We start from the raw sequence: 20,858 nt of genomic DNA, 5'->3' as shown, positions 1-20,858 counted from the left end.
TGGCCACCTGATGTGAAGAGCTGACTCATTGGAAAAGATCCTGATGCTGGGAAAGATTGAAGGCAGGAGGAGAAGGGGACGACAGAAGATGAGATGGTTGTATGGCATCACCCACTCAATGGACACGAGATTGAGCAAACTCTGGGAGATAGCAAACTCTGGCCAGCTGTGCTGCAGTCCATGGGGTCGCAGAGTCGGACATGACTAAGCAACTGAACAATAACAACAGACCCCTAGGCTTACTGGGTCCCAGCCCCCATCATCTTCTCCACACAAGTGCAGGTAGGTGAACTTGATTGCCTTTCCCAGGACCCCCAGAGTGGACTCTCACTAGACTTGTTGACCCTCTAACTCAGGAGAAACTAATTTAGTCTTGGTGGTAGGGGGTGGAGTTCAGGGAGCTTTGCTGGTCACAGGTTTCCTTTCCTGCATCTCTGTAGGAACCGGACTGCACTTTGAAATCCTGACGTGGAGGGCTTGGGACCCTGAAACCTCGGTTTTGCCTCCTCTGGGACACCCCTTTCCCGAGAAGATGGACATTGCACAGTCCAGCCCCCCAGAGGCAGGAAGGGCAGTGGGTCCCTAGGCTTCTGTCACTAAACTGCGCGAGGCAAGCCATCTGCCTTCCTGGGGTGCTGCTGCCTTCAGAACAGACACCCGCAACTCAGTGACCATTGACTGGCCTGGCCTGGCCGGCTGCCTGCCTGCCCATGGTCCACGTCTTATCCTCCAGACACGTTTCCATGGCGATGGCGAAGGAAACACACCGCCCCTTCCACCTGACCCCGTCAGAGCTCATCCAGAGGGGAGAGCTGTATTCTGCTTCAGGGAGAGAGCCCCAGGGTCCCATGACAGAGGGGATGGGTGCAGAGGAGGGTGAGCACTGGGCTTTTTGTGCAGGCCATGTTCTGCGGGCATAAAGGTTTGTAAAAAATGCTGCGGGGCAGGACAAATTTAATTATTACAGCAAAATGCAATCGTGCCACAGGCAAAAACGTTGAGGATTTTTATTGTAGCTCAGATTTTCCCTCAAGGTCTCTGTGTCCCTTTCTCCTTGCTTTAGACAGCATCACCCCTGTGGTTCCAGCTTCTGGGAGTGGCCGGCCGAGGTCCTAGCTCCCACCAGGTGGCCTCTGTTCCCACCCTTCCAACACCACCCCTGGTGGTCCTATCTCCTGGATGCGGCAAATCTCTGACGTCTCCTCACCTCCTTTTGTTTCTCAGATCTGTGGGATCAGGGCCCCCTGCAGTCTCCTGGGGGAAGCTGTGCCGCTATGCTTTGTCTTTAGCTCAGTGAGACCCAGTTGGACTTCTGACCCCAGACCTGTGAAAACAATGACCGTGTCTGCTTTGAAGCCACTACATTTGGGGCGATTTCTTACAGCAGCTGCAGGAGTCGCATGCAATGTCACCAGGTGCCGGATTCCATGGTGACCCCTCACCCTTTCTTGCAGTACGGAACAGCCCCAGGGATGCCCGCAGTCTGGGAGTGATGTGGCCACTGAGCAGGAGGAGCCTTGGGAGGGGAGCACACAGTCTTTGAATTCTGAATCCCTGTTTTGGCCGCATTCACCTGTATTCTCACGGCCTGATGCATTGCCTTTGAATTCTGACTTCCTGTCATGATTTTGGCTGTGTCCACTTGTATACCTATGGCCTGTTATACGTCTTCAAATCTTTCACCTAAATAAATATGTGCAAAAAGGAGTGTATTGTCTACATAAATGGAAAACCAGTACTACTTGCCATAAAGAAATAGAAGATATTTTTAAAGAGGAGAAGAAAAGAAGGTGTCAAAACTAGTGGATGAAACTTGATGAGGGGAACAGTGTGCCTGCTATTAAAGGCTCTGTAAGGATGGCATTAATTTTAAGGGGAAGCACTTACTTGACTGTGGAGGATCCCGGGATGACCACCTAACTCAGAGGATGTTAGACCTCTAACTCAGTTAGACCACCTAACACAGACCACCTAACTCAGTCATCCCTCCAGCGAGGTGACCTGGTGTTCTGGACACCACCTTCCCGGGAGGGCACACCACCTCTCACTGATCACGAGATGACAGGAAAGAAGCCCGGGTGGAAGGATATCCTCTAAAATAAATAATCAGGGAGCCTTCCCTGGTGGTCCAGTGGCTAAGACTCCACACTCCAAATGCAGGGGGCCCAGGTTCAATCCCTGGTCAGAGAACTAGGTACCATAGGCTACAATTAAAGATGCTGCATGCTGCAAGGAGACAGAAACATCCTGTCACACCAGGCCTGGCTCCTGGGCCAAGACAAAAAAAAAAGAAATAGCTATAAAGGATGTTACTGGGGCAACCTGTAAAATCCAAACAAGAACGTATTAGTGATACTTTCTTCTGATTTTGGTCATCATGCTGAGGTGACAGCAGTCACCATCTGCAGTGATTTTGGAGTCCAAGTAAATTAAGTCCGTCACTATTTCCATTGTTTCCCCATCTATTTGCCATGAAGTGATGGGACCTGATGCCATTATCTCAGTTTTTTGAATGTTGAGTTTTAAGCCAGCTTTTTCACTCTCCTCTTTCACCTTTATCAAGAGGCTCTTTAGTTCCTCTTTGCTTTCTGCCATAAAGGTGGTTTCATCTGCATATCTGAAGTTATTGATATTTCTCCTGGCAATCTTGATTTTAGCTTTTGCTTCCTCCATCCCAGCAGTTCTCGTGATGTACTCTGCATATAAGTTAAATAAGCAGGGTGACAATATACAGCCTTGATGTACTCCTTTCCCAATTTTGAACCAGTCCATTGTTTCACGTCCGGTTCTAACTGTTGCTTCTTGACCTACATACAGGTTTCACAGGAGGCAGATAAGGTGGTCTGGTTTCCCATCTGTTGAAGAAGGAGGGACTGTATCCCACTCAGTGGCACCTTGAAGACACCAAGCCCCCTGTCCTTGCTTCGGGAAACATTCTTGTGTAGAAGGTGGGAGCCAGGGCAGGTTGCTGAGTGAGGGAAGAGTGTGGCTGGTCTCCAGGGAGATTAATTTAGCCTCAGAAAGGCCCATGCATCTTTGATCTTTGGTCAAGGGCATTCCGCATCACCGCTGAAGTTTGCAAATGCGGCCCCAGCTGGAGGCACCACCGGAAGTAGCTTAGCTCTGAATGCTGGGGGTTCAAGTCCCTGAGCCGCCTTAGGTAATGACTTTGCCTCTCTGATCCTGTTTCCCCGTGGGTGAAAGCGAAATGGGGATGATGATGATAAAGCGTACCTTGCAAGGACTGTGTGCATGTGTGTATATGGGAGGCGGTGGGGGGGCGTGGCATGGCTGGTGGGCCTTCAAGGAGATGCTACTGGGAAGCCGGTGAGGTTTGTTGTTAAGGCCCGGGTGGAGGGAGCAATGTGCCCTTGAGAGTAGCGACATCTTGTGTCCGTCATATGATACTGCAGCCTCTTCCCTGTGATCGCGGAGCCCTGTTTCTCCTGTGGGGAGTCCAGGCACCAACTGGCTCCAGTGGAACCTCCATCCTAATGGGCTAACAAGACGACAGTTGTGTTAAAAATGCAATATGTGAGGTCATGATAAATGCCCTTCAACAACAGCAACAAAATCCCTGTAGATTTAGGTAGGAAAACTAGGAAGCTGTACTTCAGATGGGTGATCAGGGAAGGCTTCTTGGAGGGGGTGATATCTAAGGTGCCTACTGGGGAAAACATTCACATGAAAACCAAGGGAAGGGTGAGTGCACAGGTGGGTGGAATAGGGGAGAAACTTCATATTCTATTACAAGCTAATCACTACAGGATGTTGCCTCTAAACTTAAATTACACCCAGTGGTCCATTGGTGGGAGCCCAGCATCCCAGGTAATGAGAATTAAGCCAAAATACCTTTGTTTAGCTCACAGAAAACTGCCTGACCGGGCCCAGCTATGAACAGCTGCAAGAGGAAGAAGTCCGGAGGCTGCCGGGAACCAGGAAATACTTGATGTTACTCCCTCCGCTTTAGCAGAAAAGAAGCTTGGATCCTAACTCAGGTAAGATGGTTCTTGGGGCACAGTCCACTGCCTTCTCTGTCTGCTGGCTTTCCAAATACCGTCGCCACTCCTTGCCCCAACCCTTCGGATTTTCCTGTTGTGCTGTGAGTAGTAGGAGCTTGGCCTTGGGCTGCAAGAAGTTGGATGAGGGGCCGGGAGGGGGCCCTGCAGGGTGATGGGGGCAGGGTGGCGGGTGGCAGGGACCCCGCAGACCTTCCTGAGCCACGTTGGCAAACTCCCTCAGGACCCAGGACTGGATGGGGAGGATGGGCTTCAGTGATGCTTTGTTGGGTGCAGACAGCCCCAAGTTGCCACCTGAAATCACAGTCTGTTACTTCCTTTGTGTCTGGCCCCTGGGCTGGTCTCAGCGGGACCGCTGTCTGTCTGGACACACCATATCTGCTGGGGCTGCAGTGTTGGGTGTGGCTTTCCCCCTCACTGTCGGGCTCCGAGCTGGGAGGAGGGAGTCTCACTGGGCACCGACCCAGACCTTCCGGATCCAGACCTCGGGGTGCTGCTTGGGCTTCCGCCCAGCGTGCTGGATGCAGGGTAGTCAGCCTTCCTCCCTGGTGACCCCTGCAGTGGGCAGAGGCAGGAGTCAGGCCCAGGGCCTCACTTCGGCTCCATCCTGCTGGTCAAAGCACCCCCACTCGGATTGGGAGTGGGGACGGGGAGCTGCCAGATGGCCACATGTCGGGGCAGCATCCCTCAGTTCTGGTTCATATTTTGCCTCCGGTCCATATTCTGCCTCCCGATGCCTGGCTTCCCTGTTTTGAAATGAGTGATGTATTCAGTGCTCCCCAAATCAGGGGTGCCTTTCTCTATGTGTGCTGTGCCAAGTCACTTCAGTTGTGTTGGACTCTTTGTGACCCTATGGGCCCCTATGGACCCCTATGGACCCTATGGGACCCGGAGGAGCCCATGCCAGGCTCTCTGTCTGTGGGATTCTCTGGAGAAAGAGTACTGAAGCAGGTTGCCATGCCATTCTCCAGGGGCCCTTTTTCTGTGGTTCTTGCTTAATGTGGAATGGTTTTAAAATAAACTGGGTGGAGGGAACTTGAGAGACAGGAGAGTAGTCACCCACTGCTTGCCTCTCTCCTCTTCTCTCCTTCTCCCTCCCCTTATGTGACCCTCAGTTGTTTTCTCTCTTTTTTTTAATTGAGAGGGATTTCAAGCAATTGCTGGTTTTTAAAATGCTATTTTATTGAAGTATAGTTGATTTATAATGTTGTGTTAATTTCTGCTGTACAACAAAGTGACTCAGCTATTCATGTATATACTCTTTCACATTCTTTTCCGTTACACTTTTTCACAGAATATGGAATATAGTTCCCTGTGCTATATAGTAAGGCCTTGTTGTTTATCCATCATGTGTATAACAGTTTGCATCTTCTAATCCCAAACTCCCAGTCCATCCCTCCCCCACCCCCCCTTGGCAACCACATGTCTGTGAGTCCGTTTCTGTTTCATAGACAAGTTCATTTATGTACAGGTGACCCTCTCTTATCTATTCACCCATCCATCTCACCATCCACTCATTCATACTGTAAAGAACACCCACGAATGAGAACATCACCAGTAATGTCCGCGTCTACAGTCCCCACCCTGAATCCTTCACACCATTGCTGTCCTCTCCCTCTTTTTTTTTCTTATAATGAAAAGAATTTTTATGTTTTTTTAGAAACGTACTTCCAAGGAGGAATACAAGCTCTTAAAAAAAAAAATTGTTACTGTGCAGGGTCTTCATTGCTGCATTTTCTCTAGTTGTGGCAAGCGGGGGTTCCTCTTGGTTTCAGTGCTGGAGCTTCTCATTGCAGTGGCTTCTCTTGTTGTGGCCTGTGGGCTCTAGGGTGCGCTGGCTTTGGTAGTTGAGGCATGTGGGCTCAGTAGTTGCAGCTCCTGGGCTCTAGAGCATAGGCTCTGTAATTATGGCACACGGGCTTAGTTGCTCTGTGGCACGTGGGATCCTCCCAGACCAGGGATCAACTCCCCTGTCCCCTGAGAAGGCAGGCAGATTTCCAACCACTGGACCACCAAGAAAGTCCCCCCAAGTTCCCAAGAGAATTAATTGTGTCAAGTAACGGTAAGCCCAGACAGAGGGCTCCAGAGTTGCCAGGTTTGAAGGTGCAACAACAACCTTTCAGGCTCAAATCCTGCTGGTCTCAGGGTCACAGTGTGACAGGGAAGAACAAATCTCACTCCACATTACACCTGCTCCTTTGTTGAACCCCGTGCTCTGCGGCCTGTGCTTACCCCTGCTGGCTCTGCACCTCTCCTAACTAAAAGGATGCTGCTGGCAGCCTGTTCTCAGGGCTCTGACCTCCAAGAGCCCACTCATATGAAGATGAAAAGTTGCAGAGCAGAGAATAACATGTGTCTTCTTAGAGGTTTACAGGAGCGTCCTGACCTGACCTACATGGACGGCTGCAGGAACAGAGAATTCCCGTACCAGCAAGTCTGCAACAACAACCATACCCCTCCCCCTACAGGCCTTAAAAAGGTTTTACTGAATCCCTCTGGGGAGTTCAGGGTGTTGGGGTGGAAGCCACCTGTCTCCTTGTATGGCCTGTGATAAACATTTCTCTGCTTCAGACTCTAATGTTACGGTTTGTTTGGCCTCACCGTGCATCGGGCACGTGGACCTGTGACCGGGAACAAGATGGCTGCCTGAGCTCCAGACATCACACATAGTCCCAGAAACAACAAGAAGAGAGTCTCTTCCTCCTGTCCCCTTTCAAGACAGAGGATGCCATCCCTCAAAGCCCCTGCAGACACCCTCTCTGGTCCCCTTTCTGAGCCTGTCCCAGGGAGGGTGTGGGACCCCTGATGAACTGTTACCACCAGCGACAACTCCCCCATCTGAGCACAAATGACTAAGAGGAAGTGTAGGGTGAGCTGGGTGTGTTCCAGCAGGAGCCCTTCCCTGAGAGGCACCCCCAGGCCCCAGTGAATGGGGTGCTCTCAGCCCCTGGCCTGGGAAGGCAACTTTCTATGAGGCAGATATAGACACTGAAGAAGAAAGGAATAAGTGAGCAGCATCATCTTAGGCCATGCCGAACACACAGAAAAGTCATGCCAGGTGCCGAGAGGCAGAGAGACCCGGGGATTGGTCTGCCTTCCCGAGGAGGTGCCCCCCAGGATGAGTGTGGGCAGGGGACTGGCAGGTGCAAAGGTCTGGAGGTGGGCACATGTTTAGGGGACAGGACGGCAGAGCAGCAATAAGGGACCAGCAGGTGAGGCTGGAGGGGTGGGTGGCCCTGGGAGCCTCGGTGCTGTCTGGGTGGTGGTGGGGCACCTGCAGACAGACGTGCTGGGGGTGGAATGTGGGCTGAGAATGTGGGCAGGCCATTCTCCGGTTGCTGGGTGACCACAGACACATTTGGGTGTTGCGGGAGCAAGGCTGGGGAGGGCCTGGCGCATGGGGGACCACCAGCAAAACTCGTTCTATAACCACCACACGTCGGAGGCCGAGGACCAGCCAGAGAGGGGGCAGGATGATGTCTCGCTGGGCCTCCAGGACACAGTATATGAGAATGTAGAGTCTAAGGACCCCAAGTTCCAGGATCTGGATGATGGGGACCTGAAACTGGAAGACCAAGAAGAGGAGATTCCTCCTGAGGAGGTGGCTGAGGAAGAATCTGTAGATGCCCAGAACCCAGAAGAGGCCCTCTTGGAGCTTGAGAGGGTTCTGGAGAAAGACATGGAGGAGGGCGTGCCTGAGATGAGGTGGGCTGTGGAGCGGGCGCCCAGGCTGGGGTGTGGCAGGAGTGGCTCTGGGGGTTGCTGCACTGGCCTGGGGGCCTGTGCCCGTGCCCTCACTCTTAAGGGTGAAGGGGTCAGCTCCTTGCTGCCCTGAGGAGGGTGTCAGCAAACTGCTCCTGTCCGCGTGACAGGAGACTTGCAGTCGGCAGAGGTCAGATGGCAGAGTTGAGAGGTTGTGAGCAGCCATCCACAGACAGAAAAAGAAGCTCTAAAGCTGAAACACTTCCAAATACCACAAATCACCAGAAATGTTTTTGGGTGAGAGGAGGACACCAGGAAATGAGCGAGTGCTCCCTCCTACCTGTGGGACCCTGTGCCCTGGGATATGCCGGGCTCCCTTGGCCCCTACTCCTGGGTCAGCGCGCATCCCCTTGGACACAGACGGGGCCTTTGCCCTCTGGGGACATTAATTTCCAGCTCCCATGGGGCTGGCGTGACAATACACGGATGGTGTGTGATGTGGCTGGCCAGGCAGGGAAACGGGGGCATGAGTGGGGCTTGGGGAGGATGTCTGAGCCAGGAGGGGAGACGGGATGTCTGGGGCTCTCAGGGGTTTCCTGGGGGCACTCGCCCTGGCTCAGCGTCCCCTCTGGGGCCCGGCAGGGGGGAATTGAGGGACTGGCTGGTGCAGAGCTATCATTTCAGACCAGGTCTTGGTGGTGCTGGGTTCACCTCTAGAGGATGGGGCGGGAGCAGAAGGGTGGGGCCGCCTGCTGGGTGAGCAAGCGCTCGACCTCACCATCCACCTCCCCCCAGGCGGCTCTCCATCTCCCAGAGGACCCCTCGCACCTCCGTGAGCCCAGAGAGGAAGAAGAGGAGGCGGCTGTTTGAGCTGGCGAAGCCCAAGACCAACTGGCAAGTCTTGAAAGACAGGTGAGGCAACGGGCGGGCGGCTGGCCTGGCGGGTGTGGTGGTGGTGGGGGGCGGTCTGAGAGGGGATGCGCAGCAGCCCCAGACCGACCTGGTCCAGGGGAGCCCAGTGTGGAGGCTGGCGGGGCTGTCTCCTGCAGGATGGGGTGCTGCTGCAGGGGCCACGCCTGGGTGTCCCCGCGCATGCGGAGCCTGCAGTTCTGTATCTACTGGTGAGTCTGGGAGCCTCCTCCTCTCCTGGGTCGGGAGGGCAGAGGGCTCTGCACTGGGCCCCACCCCAGGATTCTCAGTCCCACCCGGAGCTCTGGACCCCAGCCTCTGTCTGAGGTGGGCCTGTACCAGCACCGCCTGGGCTCCCTTCTCAGTTAGGCCTCTTTTTTTTTTCAGCTCCCTCCTTCTCTGAACACCAGCCTTGCTAAATAATCTACACTCTCCCGTGCCCCTCAGGCCTCCCTGTCTTGTTCCTCTCTGACCTGCCCCTGCTGCCATCCACTTGCTCTCTCCCTTTCTCCCCCTCCAGCTGCACTCCTCTCACTGTTTGTGTTCATGGGGCGCCCTGAGCTCTGCTTCTGAGTGGGGTACACCCGCCGGGGCTGGCTCCCCTCATGAGCCCTGCTGGCTATGTTCCAGGCCATCCGTGTACTGGACAGAGAGATTTCTCGAGGACACCACCCTCACCATCACTGTGCCCGGTAGGTCCACCTGCCCACTGCCTGCGCTTCTTTGTGGGGGTGCTGGAGTGGGGACTGGGGCTGGCCTGGTGCCTATGGCCCGGTTGCCCCTATCACACCCTGGCCTGTGCCTGACTCTGATAGGGGAGACTTTGGGGCCTCCTAGGCCCAAGCCTCTCAGGGTTTCTGTGGGGCTGTCCCTCTGCTGTCTTCCAGGAGTGTCCCCCCAGTCTTCCAGGGAGGGTGTCTCCTCTCGTAGCTGGAGATTGGTCCTGGGGGAGGAGTGGGAGCAAACTCTCCAGGGGAAATCGCATTTTGCAACTCAGCCAAAGTGGGGTCAGTATGAACTTCACAAAAGACCCCTTTCCTTTCCAGAGCTTGTTTCTGGAGAGACACTCAGAGCTCAGGGCAAGTTCTCACTCAGGTTTAGAACTTCCGCCACCCCCAGTTAGCACGGAGGCCCCCTCAAGCCCAGGCCCATCCTGACTTCAGGCCCAAATCCACAGCAGGGCCAAGGAGTAGAGGGGCCTGAGCAACCCCTCCCATGTGTCCTGTGGTCCCCAGTGGGGGTGTCTGGTATGAGCTGTCACCTGGTGTGAAGCCAGGTCAGGAGGAAGAGAGCCCTGGGTGGAAGGGGAGGGCAGCTTTCCAGGACAGCTGCTTCTCCTTTTGTGCAGAGGTGTCCCGCCGAGTGGAGGAGCTGGCCCGACCCAAGAGGTTCTACTCGGAGTATTACAACAACAACAGGTAGGGGTTTCCGGGCAAAGACCTCTCTCCGTCAGGGTGTCGTAGCGGGGAAGGGCCCAGGTCTGGGGGCCAGGTGACCATCCACGCGGTCCGGGCCTCGGGCACCAAGCCTTTGAGGCCCAGTGGCCCAGATGGGATGCGATGCTGGTGGGTCTCAAGGCAGGTGATTGAGTCCACTAGGCAGCAGGTGGCTGTGAGATTTACAGTTTTAGGTGCCTGCCTCCTGGTCTGACTCTGTATTAGCACATGGGGCTTCCACGATGGCCAACGTGGGGTCTGAAGTTATTCCACACAGACTCTGCTTTCATTTCTCGCTCACACATGGAAGGATAAGTGACTGAGGGGAGTCCCACTTACCAGTGTTAACCGGTTTCAGCCACTGGCTCTGTGCCGGTCTTGTGACAATAGCTTTTCCCCTTAATGCTGGTCAGAGAATAATCTGGAGGTACCTCTGAAGGACCAGTCATCTGGGGTGACCTCTGTGGGACCTGTGATCTGGAGTGACCTCCGTACAAACAGTTCTGTTGTGCTCACCCCGAAGAGGAGGGCCCTGGGCCTTCTGGCCAGGCTGACAGCATTTATCTGCTTCATTCCAGCCTCACCCCAGATTATAGGTCACACAGAGGTCACCACATATTACAGAACTGCATGCCAGGCTCACAGAGGTGAAAATAAGAGAGGGATTGGCCTCGGATCAATGAAATAAGGCTGTTTCTGGGGCAGAGGCAGAGCTGAAACATGAGTTTGGGGGGCAGGCAGGGCTCACTTCATCCCTTTTGTCCACCTCTTGACTCCATCCTGATGGCGGGGGCTGTGGGGGCAGCAGGGAGGGTACAACCCAGGAGATCATTGCTCCATCCTTGAGAGGAAGTTGGGGCTCTGTTAGGGGTTCTTTTAAGGACCCATCTTGGAGGGATTAGAAAACCCTCTTCTGCACCAGGCTCTCCTGAACCCTAGAATCAGAGAGGAGTCGCACATGTGTGCACAGACACATCTTTCTGCAGGGCCAGGGTCTCAGACACACACAGACATGGCCCCCGGGTGGGCTGGGGTCTCAGACTTAGGCTCTCCCTTAGGACCACTTCTATCTGGCCCATTCCACGGTCCACCTTGGAGTATCGAGCGTCCAACCGCCTACGAGAACTGGCCACCCCAAAGGTCAGAAACAACATCTGGAGCATAAACATGTCCGAGGTGGGTGCCCTTCCATCCCTGGAGCTCCCCGGCTCCCTCCGGGGGGCCCACCTGCCCCCCCCCCCACCACCGGGGGGCCCACCTGCCCCCCCAACCCCCCACCCAGGGGCTCAGAGGACACACAAGGACAAGAGGGAACAGGCGTGTGGCTGCTTCTCTTAGCCATCCGGAGTCCCAGTGTGGGTTCAAGAAGCCCCGCCCCCTTCATTTTCCCTGCCCCCCACTTCCCCCAACCCTCCTTACTCCCCTCCCTCTTACTTTCCTCTGCCCCCTTGAAGGCGGGCAGGGATCACGCTCCTCTGCTGGTCAGGTCAGCGTGGAGGGGCGCCCCGAGCCATCTGCTCGAATGAGTGCATGACAGCCGGTTCAGAGGTGACACCAGAGTTCAGTCCATTCTGAATCCGGCCCTTATCTCTCCCCATGGCATGTGGGATCTTAGTTCCCCGACTAGGGATGGAACCTGGGCCTCTTGCATTGGAAAAGTGAAAGTGAAAGTCTTAGTTGCTCAGTTGTGTCCGACCATTTGTGACCGCCATGAATTGTAGTCTACTCGGCTCCTTTATCCTTAGAATTCTCCAGGCAAGAATACTGGAGTTGGTTGCCATTTCCTTTTGCAGGGGATCTTCCTGACCCAAGGATCGAAGCCGGGTCTCCTGCATTGTAGGCAGATTCTTTTACCATCTGAGCCACCTGCATTAGAAGGGGGAGTCTTAACCCCTGGACCACTTGGGAAGTCCTGGACCATGTGGTTTAACATGCATAGAAGAGCTTGTCCCTGGGTGTTTTTGTGTGTTTGTTTGACAGACCAACCCTCCCCGCCCCCTCCTGACTTGAAGACTTTTACAACTGAATTCAGACATTACATGGTTTGGATGGCTTAAAACCATGCCAAGAACGGGGAGCAGTTTTTCAGAGCTATCCCTCGGGCTGCAGTCCTCATTTTTCCCCAAATAAAACTTTAACTCACAACTCTCAATAAGATGAAAAAATAAAAATAAAGTAATAAACATACCAACAATGATCCAACTAGAAGAATTTAACGATAATACCTTAGTATTCAAATCCCCAATCCATGTTCCATTTCCCCAGTTGTCTCAAAGAAGGCTTCACAGTCAGTTGGATTGGCCAAGGAGCCACAGGAGAGTCTGGCCTCAGCTTTTCCAGGGAGGTGTACCTGCTGTTTTCCCGGCCCCTGCCCTGCCTCTGCGGTTCAACCTTTAAGCCCTTTTGTGCTCCAGCACCCTCTGTGGCTCCCTAGTGCCCAAGAAAGCTGGCAGGATGGGGCCTTCTCCACCCTTACTCTCTTGTGCCTCCCTGGGGACTAAATGCAGGTCCCTCAACAAGTCTCCGGCCCTGGCATGCACAGGGCATGGAGTGGTCATCAATATCATTTGAATGTGTGGATGAATGAATTTTCCCTGCCTGTCACCCCTCCAGGCTGGCGGTCCTCTGAGGGTAGGACTGCAGGCTGATTCATCCACCTCAGCTGGTGACTGGAGCTGTGCGGACCATTGATGGGGGAGAGAAGGAGGGGAGGAAAGGAGGGGGGGATGGAATGGGTGGTTGAGAGGGACATTAAATTGTAAACACCAGGATGTCTTTGGTATGAGTAGTATATGTGATTTCTAAGCAGCACAATTTCAGGAGGAAAGAGACACAGATTTTAATGATGGCCCTAAGGATCATTTCAGCCAATCCTCTGCCTCTGGGCAGTATCTTACCCAGCAGAGTACACCCAGTGGAGAGCTTCTGTAAAACGTTAAATGTTACATACAAACAAAGTGCTTGTGCAATTTACCCTCCTACCAGCCATGCATCGGGTTCTCTGTCCTCCCATCTTCCTGTCAGGGTTTGATAATGCCAGACTTCGTCACTTTTGCCAAATTTGTTGGCATGGAGTGATATTTTGCTGTTTTAATTTGCATTTCCCTGTTGCACAGAAAGGATTATTGATCCTTTGGGTTTTTCTTTCCTTCATGATTAGCTATTTCCTACTGATTTTTCACGTTATTGACTTAAAGAACCTCTTTATATATGATGGCTACTAATCCTTTGCTGAACACACTGCAGACTAACTTCCTAGCCAGTCTTTTGTCTTTATGGGATCTTTTGACCCAGGGGTGTGTGAAACAGCGCAGGCTGCTTTATTCTTTCCGTCTAACTCTGTTTCTAGGTGTCCCAAGTGTCCAGGGCAGCCCAGATGGCCATTCCCAGTTCGAGGATCATCCGACTGGCAAAGCCCAAGGCTCCAGCCACCCTGCTGGAAGAGTGGGACCCCATGCCAAAACCCAAGCCACATGTGTCAGACTATAACCGCCTTCTTCACCTGGCCAGTAAGTGGGTCCCGGGGGGTGCTCGATGTCTCATGAAGCACTCTTCCACACTGGATGCACTTGGGAGCAGCCAGTCCTCTTGGAGCTGGTTCTGCAAGATTCGTGTTCCCCTGGCTCCCACTAACCTGCAGACCCACTGTCTGAATCCCTGTGGACAGTTCATACTGTATCTGCTCACATTCCCTGGGGGCTGGCAGAGGGCATCACTCCCCCTGGGATGGGGGTTATGGGCCTGAGCCGAGTGCGTCATCTGAGTGGGTCTTCCAGCACGGCACATAGGTGCAGAAGGGAAACCTGGGATGCAGGCCAGTGCCTGGAGAGCCAAGCTGGGACCCAAGGGTGCTGGCCAGAGTCTCTTCCTGTCCTTGAAAACAAAGGAAGACCTGGCTCCCCCACAACAGAAGTAATATGCAGTAATTGTAGAGAATCTGAAAAATGTAGCAAGGCATGAAGAAAGGGATCTCACCACCCAAAGGCAGTCAGTGGCTTGGGAAACTCAAGTGTGCCCCGGCTCCTGGCGCAGGATCACCAGGGAGCTTGACTGGCCATTTTGGCTTACTCTGCTGTGTCTTTTTCTCAGTTTCCTATTTCCTGTTTTTGTTGGGGGGTTGGGGGAGGGAATTCATTTGCAGCAGCTCTTTATGTGAGATGATCATTAACCCTTTGTTGAGCACTTTGCAAAGTAACTTCTTCCCAGTCATTTTTCTTTCGAGCTTGCTTATAGTTTCTTTTGTTTGTTGATTCATTCATCTGTTTCGTTGGTGGTGGTTTAGTCACTCAGTTGTGTTCACGACTCTTTGCGACCCCATGGACAGTAGCCAGGCTCCTCTGTCCATGGGATTCTCCAGGCAAGAGCACTGGAGGGGGTTGCCATTTCCTCCTCCAGGGGTTCTTCCTGACCCCAGGATTGAACCTGGATCTCCCGCAATACAGGCAGATTCTTTACCACTGAGCCAGCAGGGAAGCCCCTTAATATTTGTTAAAGTATTCATTGAATTTGTTGAAGATTGGTTAAATGAACAGAGACACAAGCACACATGCACTTCTGCCTCTCACACACACACACACGCACAGACACACACACATCTGGAACATAAGCACATGTACATTTGTACATACACATGTGTGTGTATTCATCCAAGCTTCACAGGAGCATGTTATCAATGCATATCCCTCTGTGTGTGTATGTATGGATAAGACTGGCATAGGGCCATGTATTTCCAAGTGTAGACTCCCACCCACTGATGGTTCTGACCAGCATTTAAAAAGTGAAGAGAGGGAATACGCCGTGCAGGGTCCCTGGGCAACACTGGTCTACGCAGTATGGGTGCTGTGTGGCTGTGGCTAGGTCACACTGTCAGCTTGTGACCGATAGATTCTCAGAGCCCAGATGTTACACCAGGGGGAGCCCCCGAGTCTCCCTGAAGATTCCAGGAAGGTGGGCTCTGGCAGGTCCTCCCAGGCCCCCCAGTACCCCCTTTGGGGCCCCAGCACAGGCCCCCCTTCTTTTCACTGAGGGCCTCTCCCCAGAGCTGCAGCTCCTCTGCTGAGTGGAGACAGCCTTTTTGCATTTGCAGAGTCTTGGGGCAAAGAGGGGTTTGGAAAGGAAACCCTCAAAAATGAAGGGCCTAGAGATAGGAGTGGTCACCAGTAGTCACCAGTGGCCACTCTCTCCTGGTCCCCATGTGGGCCAAGCCTTGAGGCTCCCACTGTGGGGGAAGGGGTGGTGAAGAGGTAGGGGGTCCAAGCAGGAGCAGGGCCAGGGCTCCCAGTCAGTGAGCAGTGGGCCCGGCTGAGCCATAGGTCTGCTCTGAGACCTGTTTGTCCACGACTGAAATGGACTGAATGTCAATCAACCTATTGATTTAATTCAATTAATGGATTTTATTAAAATTAAATAGGATAAAATCCCGGTCCATAAGGGGTGCTGGTCACATGTGGCTGGTGGACCCTCTGGGGAGGACCCAGCTGGGGTCACAGGTGCATGGGCAGTGGGGCTGATGGAGCCCCTGCCTCATCCCCAGCCACCAGGGCACCTCCGTCTGCTCCTCCAGTCCCTGTCTGGGCCCGTGACCATTTGAGACATTGTTCTTTATGACTCACCCTTCAAAATGCACAGTTCAGTACTTCCCAGTACACTCACAGAGAGCTGTGGGCACATTACTACAATCCATTTTATTTATTAAAAAAATTATATATTATTTTACTTATTTAAAAAAATTTTATTGAAGTGTAGTTGAATTACAAAATTGTGTTAATTTCTGCCGAACAGCAAAGTGACTCCGTTATACACATTCTTTTCCATATTTTTTTCCATGATCTTTTATCACAGGAATTTTTAACTCCTAATTTTGTATTGGGATATAACCAATTAACAATGCTGTGATAGTTTCAGGCGAACAGTGAAGGGACGCAGGCATACACATACATGTGTCTGTTCTCCCCCAAACTCCCTCCCATCCTGGCTGCCACATAACATTGAGTTATATAACACAGCAACAGAGTTCCAAGTATCACTGGATATTGAATATAGTTCCCTGCGCTCTACAGTAGGACCTTGTTGTCTGTCCATCCTGTGTATAACATAGTTTGCATCTGCTAACCCCAAACTCCCAATCCTTCCTTTCCCTCACACCTCCCCCACTGGCATCCACCAGTCTGTTCTCTGTGTCCCACACCATCAATTCCAGAACATTCCACCACTCCAAAGTGAAGCCCCATCTCCATCAGCTGTCCCCCTCAGCTGCTCCCCAGCCCCTGACCACCAGGAACCCACTCACTTTGTGGTCAGCCTGTTCTGGACGTTTCCCATCAGTGGAATCACACCCTGTGTGTCCTTCTGTGCCTGCTTCTCTCACTGAGCATCGTGTTCTCAGGGTCCGTCCACGTGGTAGCGAGTGTCAGGTCTTCTCTTCATGGCTGAGTGATGCTCGCGTGTGTGGAGGGGCGCGTGTGTTTATCCATCATCTGCTGAGGGACAGGACACTGAATTTGGGAGCTCTGACTCAGAAGACCGCTCTCCGTGGGGACGGGGGCTCCGGCTGCTGATACTGCGCCCCGCCTCCCGCCCCCTCCAGTGCCCAAGGCCCAGTCGGACAAGTGTGTTCCTGACCGCGACCCACGCTGGGGGGTGCTGGAGGTCACCAAGAAGGCAGTGGCTAGTCCCCGCATCCTGTCTCTGGCAAAACCTCGAGTGCGGAAGGACCTGAATGAGGGCTATGACCCCTCCCATGTGTCCCCTGCCGCCCTGGTGGCGCAGGCGTCCCCTCGCCTGTACGAGCTCGCTGCCCCCAAGACCATCACCAAGAAAGCATGAGCCTCAGGCCTGGCCCCTGAGCCCGTTCCCAGTAAACACCCAAGTGCAACCTGACCCTGTGTGTGGCTCTGAGTGCCTTGGCCTGGAGGCGGGAGGACAGTGGCTGAAAGAGGAGACAATAATAATAATGATGTTTATGTTTGCATCCAGCCTGCAATCCTGCAGCCTTTTTTCCCACTCATGTTCCCCTGTCGTCGCCAGCCCCTCGGACAGCACACCTCCCCCTCCCCATGTCAGAAATTTCCCTTTGAGTCCCGTCCTGACTTGCTCATCTATAGTGTCCACAGCACCTTGAGCTCTGTGATGAACCAGCTAATGCCTGCTGCACAATTTACTGATCTTTGCAGGGGGAGCCTGTTGGGGACCATCAGTGTCTGAGGTCCCCTTGTGGGGACCACTGTGCTGAGGTGGAGATTGAGGGTCACAGAGTTTGTGAAAGACCCACAGGCCCCATCCCCATGTGAGTTTCCTACAGCAGCTGGAACAAGTCAGCTCAAACAGCGGGCTAGAAACCACACAGATTCATTCTCTGACAGTCCTGAAGTCAGGAGTCCAGCTTGGGCCTCACGGGGATGAATCCAGGCTTGGGCAGGCCCCTCTAGAGGCTCCTGGGGAGCACAGGCTCCCCACTTTTCCAGCTTCTAGAGGCACCGTATTCTTGGCTTGTGGCCCCTCCCTCCATCCTCATAGCCAACAGCACAGCATCTCCTGTCTCTCTGCTTCTGACACCCACTCCCTCCCATAAGGATCCTGTGATGATATTGGGAACCCCAGGGAATCCAGGGTAGTCCCCATCTCAGGGGTCTTAGCTTAATCCCACCTGCAAAGTCTCTTCAGCCTCGTGACATGTTTACAGGCCCAGGGACCAGGAGGGGGGTGTCTCTGTGGCTGTTCTGCTGAGCACAGTGGGAGAATCTCTTGTCTGCATCTGCAGTCCTAGACAGTCTCATTTGCCTCTGGCTCCTGCTCATTCACTTGGGGACCAATTGCTGGGTCCTGAAGGGGTGGCGTCCTGACTGCTCTCACGTCTTCTCTCAAGCCCACCACGCGTCAGGTCCCAAGCCATGATTCCCAGACGCTTTGAGGACACTACTTCACTCAGTAACATAAAGGACATTTGTTGAGTGTTAATAGGTGCAGACCTGGATGGAGGTTCAGAAGAAAAAGGTTAAAAAGAAACCCACCCTTATCTTCTTTGAATGACCTGGCAGCACAGATGGATGGATGCACAGATGCCTCGCTGAGCCTGTGGGTGCCGCCGAGTGCAGGTTTCTCGCGGGCGAGCAGGGTGATGGCCACGCACAGTCGTCTGGTGATGACATGACCCCTGCTCTCTCCCTGTTGCTCTGGTGGGTACCGCTGTCGTGATGAAGACCAGAAGCATATCCACACAGACTCACACCCCTGGTGAGTCAGGAGTCCCGCCTGGAATCACGGTGGCCTGCATCCAGCACGGTGGACTATGGGGTCAGCTGATTACCGCCCCAAAGATGTCTGGGTCCCAAGCCCTGAGCCTGGGAACATGGCATGCTGGACAGCAGAGGGGCTCTGCCGACGGGGCCCAGGGAGGTTATCGCGGGTTCCCTGGGTGGGTCTAATACCATGGCATGTCCTAAGAGAGAAGCTGAGGAAACACAGTGACACTAAAACCATGCCTCGTGCCCTGGCCTGAGGCAGGAGGGATGCAGCCCTGAAAGGACCCACGGCCTCCCCTCGGGCCTTGGGAGGGAGGGAGGGAGGAGGCCCTGAGGACACTCCCGACCCCCAGGGGATTAAGGTCTGTTGCTTCAGCTACTGATGTGTGGTGAGTAGGAAACCAGTGCAGGTTAGAAATCTTAGACCCTTGGTACCTGCTTGCTGGCAAAGAGCGCAGCTCCACCAACAGGAGTGGTCAACCTTAGCGACCTTGTAACACAACACAAAACAAGGCTTTAAACCAGCCTAGTGTCCGAAACGGCGCACTCATCCTCATGTCAAAGACCCCTCGTGTTTTAATGTCCCTCTTCAAGCTGAGAAAAAAGCTAACTTCACACTGACATGTCCTGAAGAAATAAAATGTGACCTTAACTGCCCACACGTCAACCATTATATCGTGATTTAGTGAGCGGATAAAGAGGCATGTATACTTCATGAGTCCAGTGTGATCTGTGCTCTGCTTTGTTGAAAACAGGAAAATCTATCTGTCTGGGTTTTACCATCACTGATGCAGGTGAGCGTAGCCACCCCTGCAATCAACTTCCACAAGTTTAAGCCCTGCCTGAAGCTGCTCTGAGTCCAGGCTGTTCCCCTGGACCGGCAGCTGCTCGCTGACCCTGTAGGCTGAAGTGTCCAGGCCTCAGTAAACTGGGAAGTGTTTGGGCGGAGGAGACTCTGTGTGACCCTCACTCTCAGGATTGATGCTGGCTCACTGCAAAACAGCCATCAGTTCTTGCCCTCTACTCTTCCCCAGTAGCATATTGGACACCTTCTGTGCGATGGGCTCATCTTCTGGCATCATATTTTTTTGCCTTTTCATACTGTCCATGGGATGTTCCAGGCAGGAATACTGGAGGGGGCTGCCATTTCCTTCTCCGGTGGGTCAAGTTTTTTCAGAAGTCTTCACTCTGAGCCGTCTGTCTCAAGTGGCTTTGCACAGCACGGCTCAGAACTTCATTGAGTTACAATATTTTGGCCACCTGGTGCGAAGAGCTGACTCATTGGAAAAGACCCTGATGCTGGGAAAGATTTAAGGGTCAAAGGAGAAGGGGGTGGCAGAGGATGAGATGGTTAGATAGCATCACTGACTCAACGGACATGAATTTGAGCAAACTCTGGGAGATAGTGAAAGACAGAGGGGCCTGGCGTGATGCAGTCCATGGGGTCACAAACAGTCGAGCACGACTGAGTGAACAACAACAGCATGTCTGCTCAGGGCCAGGACCTGCCCTGTGATTCATCTGGATAGTGCAGAAATGGGCTTGTTCACGCTTCCCGACAGGACCGGCATTAGGCTCAGTTCTTCCCCTTTACCTTACCACTTTCAACTTGTTACTTCTCTTATGTTTTTTTAAATGTTTCAAAATATGACTCAAGCTTTGTGTCAGGGGTTATAGGTCCCCAGGAACCAGACCATGAGACAGAGTCTGAGATGGGAAAGCGTTGAGGGTCGGCCCTCGTGGTCACCATTGGTAGGACTCAGCAGAGGTGACAGAGTCCCCACAGGTCTGGCGGGAGCTCTGGAGCCTCATGCTGTCCCCGTTGGCCCCTGGGCATTCCCAGCAGTGGGGAAACTTCTCATGTGTGTGATGTGGGTGGGGTGGGGTATGGGGGTGTGTGTTGGGGCGACAGACCTACCCGCAGTACCCACCTCCCCGGAGCTGCTCAGCTCAGGGTAATGTCTGCTGGAAACGGTTCCTCCAGGGCCTCTTTTTCTGGAGGTGGGGGGAACTTGCAACAGAAAGATTAGGGGGGCTTCCCTGGTGGCTCAGTGGTCAAGAATCTGCCTGTCAATGCAGGAGACACGAGTTCAATCCCTGGTCCGGGAACATCCCACATGCTGCAGATGAACTAAGCCCGTGTACCACAACTACTGAGCCTGTGCTCTAGAGCCTGGCCCCCTAGAGCCTGTGCTCAGCAACAAGAGAAGTCACACCAGTGAGAAGCCCACACACCACAACTAGAGAGTAGCCCCTGCTCGCTGCAACTAGAGAAAAGCCCACACAGCAATGAAGACCCAACACAGTCAAAAATGAATAAATAACACTAAAAAATAAGAAAGGTTAGTGGATGAACCGCTGCCCCTGAGTTGCAAGCACCCAGCACCCCTCCCTCCTGTCAGTCCTCCTTCTGCTGGGCTTAGCTGTGGCGGTAGCCCAGACCTTAGCCCACTGCTCAACTGTCAGGCCAGACACAGCAGTGCCAGGAGAAGGGACTTGGGGAGACTCTGCCCATCACCCTGCTGGATAGTGCATCCTTTGTGCTGCTCCCA

At 53.4% G+C, this 20,858-nt stretch overlaps 1 protein-coding gene across 1 annotated transcript; it reads left to right on the top strand.

Moving 5' to 3' along the window:
• The first annotated feature begins 7,416 nt into the window (after window positions 1-7,416).
• SPMAP2 (sperm microtubule associated protein 2) lies at window positions 7,417-19,214 on the top strand. Its single transcript, XM_065919886.1, has 10 exons — window positions 7,417-7,724; window positions 8,517-8,633; window positions 8,771-8,842; window positions 9,261-9,322; window positions 9,979-10,048; window positions 11,125-11,242; window positions 13,416-13,575; window positions 16,653-16,797; window positions 16,832-16,922; window positions 19,170-19,214. Exons 1-10 carry the CDS (start codon window positions 7,417-7,419, stop codon window positions 19,212-19,214), a joined length of 1,188 nt encoding a protein of 395 aa, XP_065775958.1.
• Window positions 19,215-20,858: the final 1,644 nt, after the last annotated feature.

The sequence above is a fragment of the Muntiacus reevesi genome, chromosome 1 (assembly GCF_963930625.1).
Source record: "Muntiacus reevesi chromosome 1, mMunRee1.1, whole genome shotgun sequence".
Lineage (NCBI taxonomy): Eukaryota > Metazoa > Chordata > Mammalia > Artiodactyla > Cervidae > Muntiacus > Muntiacus reevesi.
The sequence above is the reverse complement of the archived record's forward strand: the minus strand, read 5'-3'. Positions and strand labels throughout refer to the sequence as shown.

What these genes read in the sequence shown, in the direction of transcription:
- SPMAP2 (XM_065919886.1), top strand. Translation starts at nt 7,417, where the DNA reads ATGGGGGACCACCAGCAAAACTCGTTCTATAACCACCACACGTCGGAG. An exon ending in GAGGGCGTGCCTGAGATGAG is followed by an intron (nt 7,725 to 8,516) that starts GTGGGCTGTGGA and finishes ACCTCCCCCCAG; the next exon opens with GCGGCTCTCCATCTCCCAGA. An exon ending in GAGTATTACAACAACAACAG is followed by an intron (nt 10,049 to 11,124) that starts GTAGGGGTTTCC and finishes GCTCTCCCTTAG; the next exon opens with GACCACTTCTATCTGGCCCA.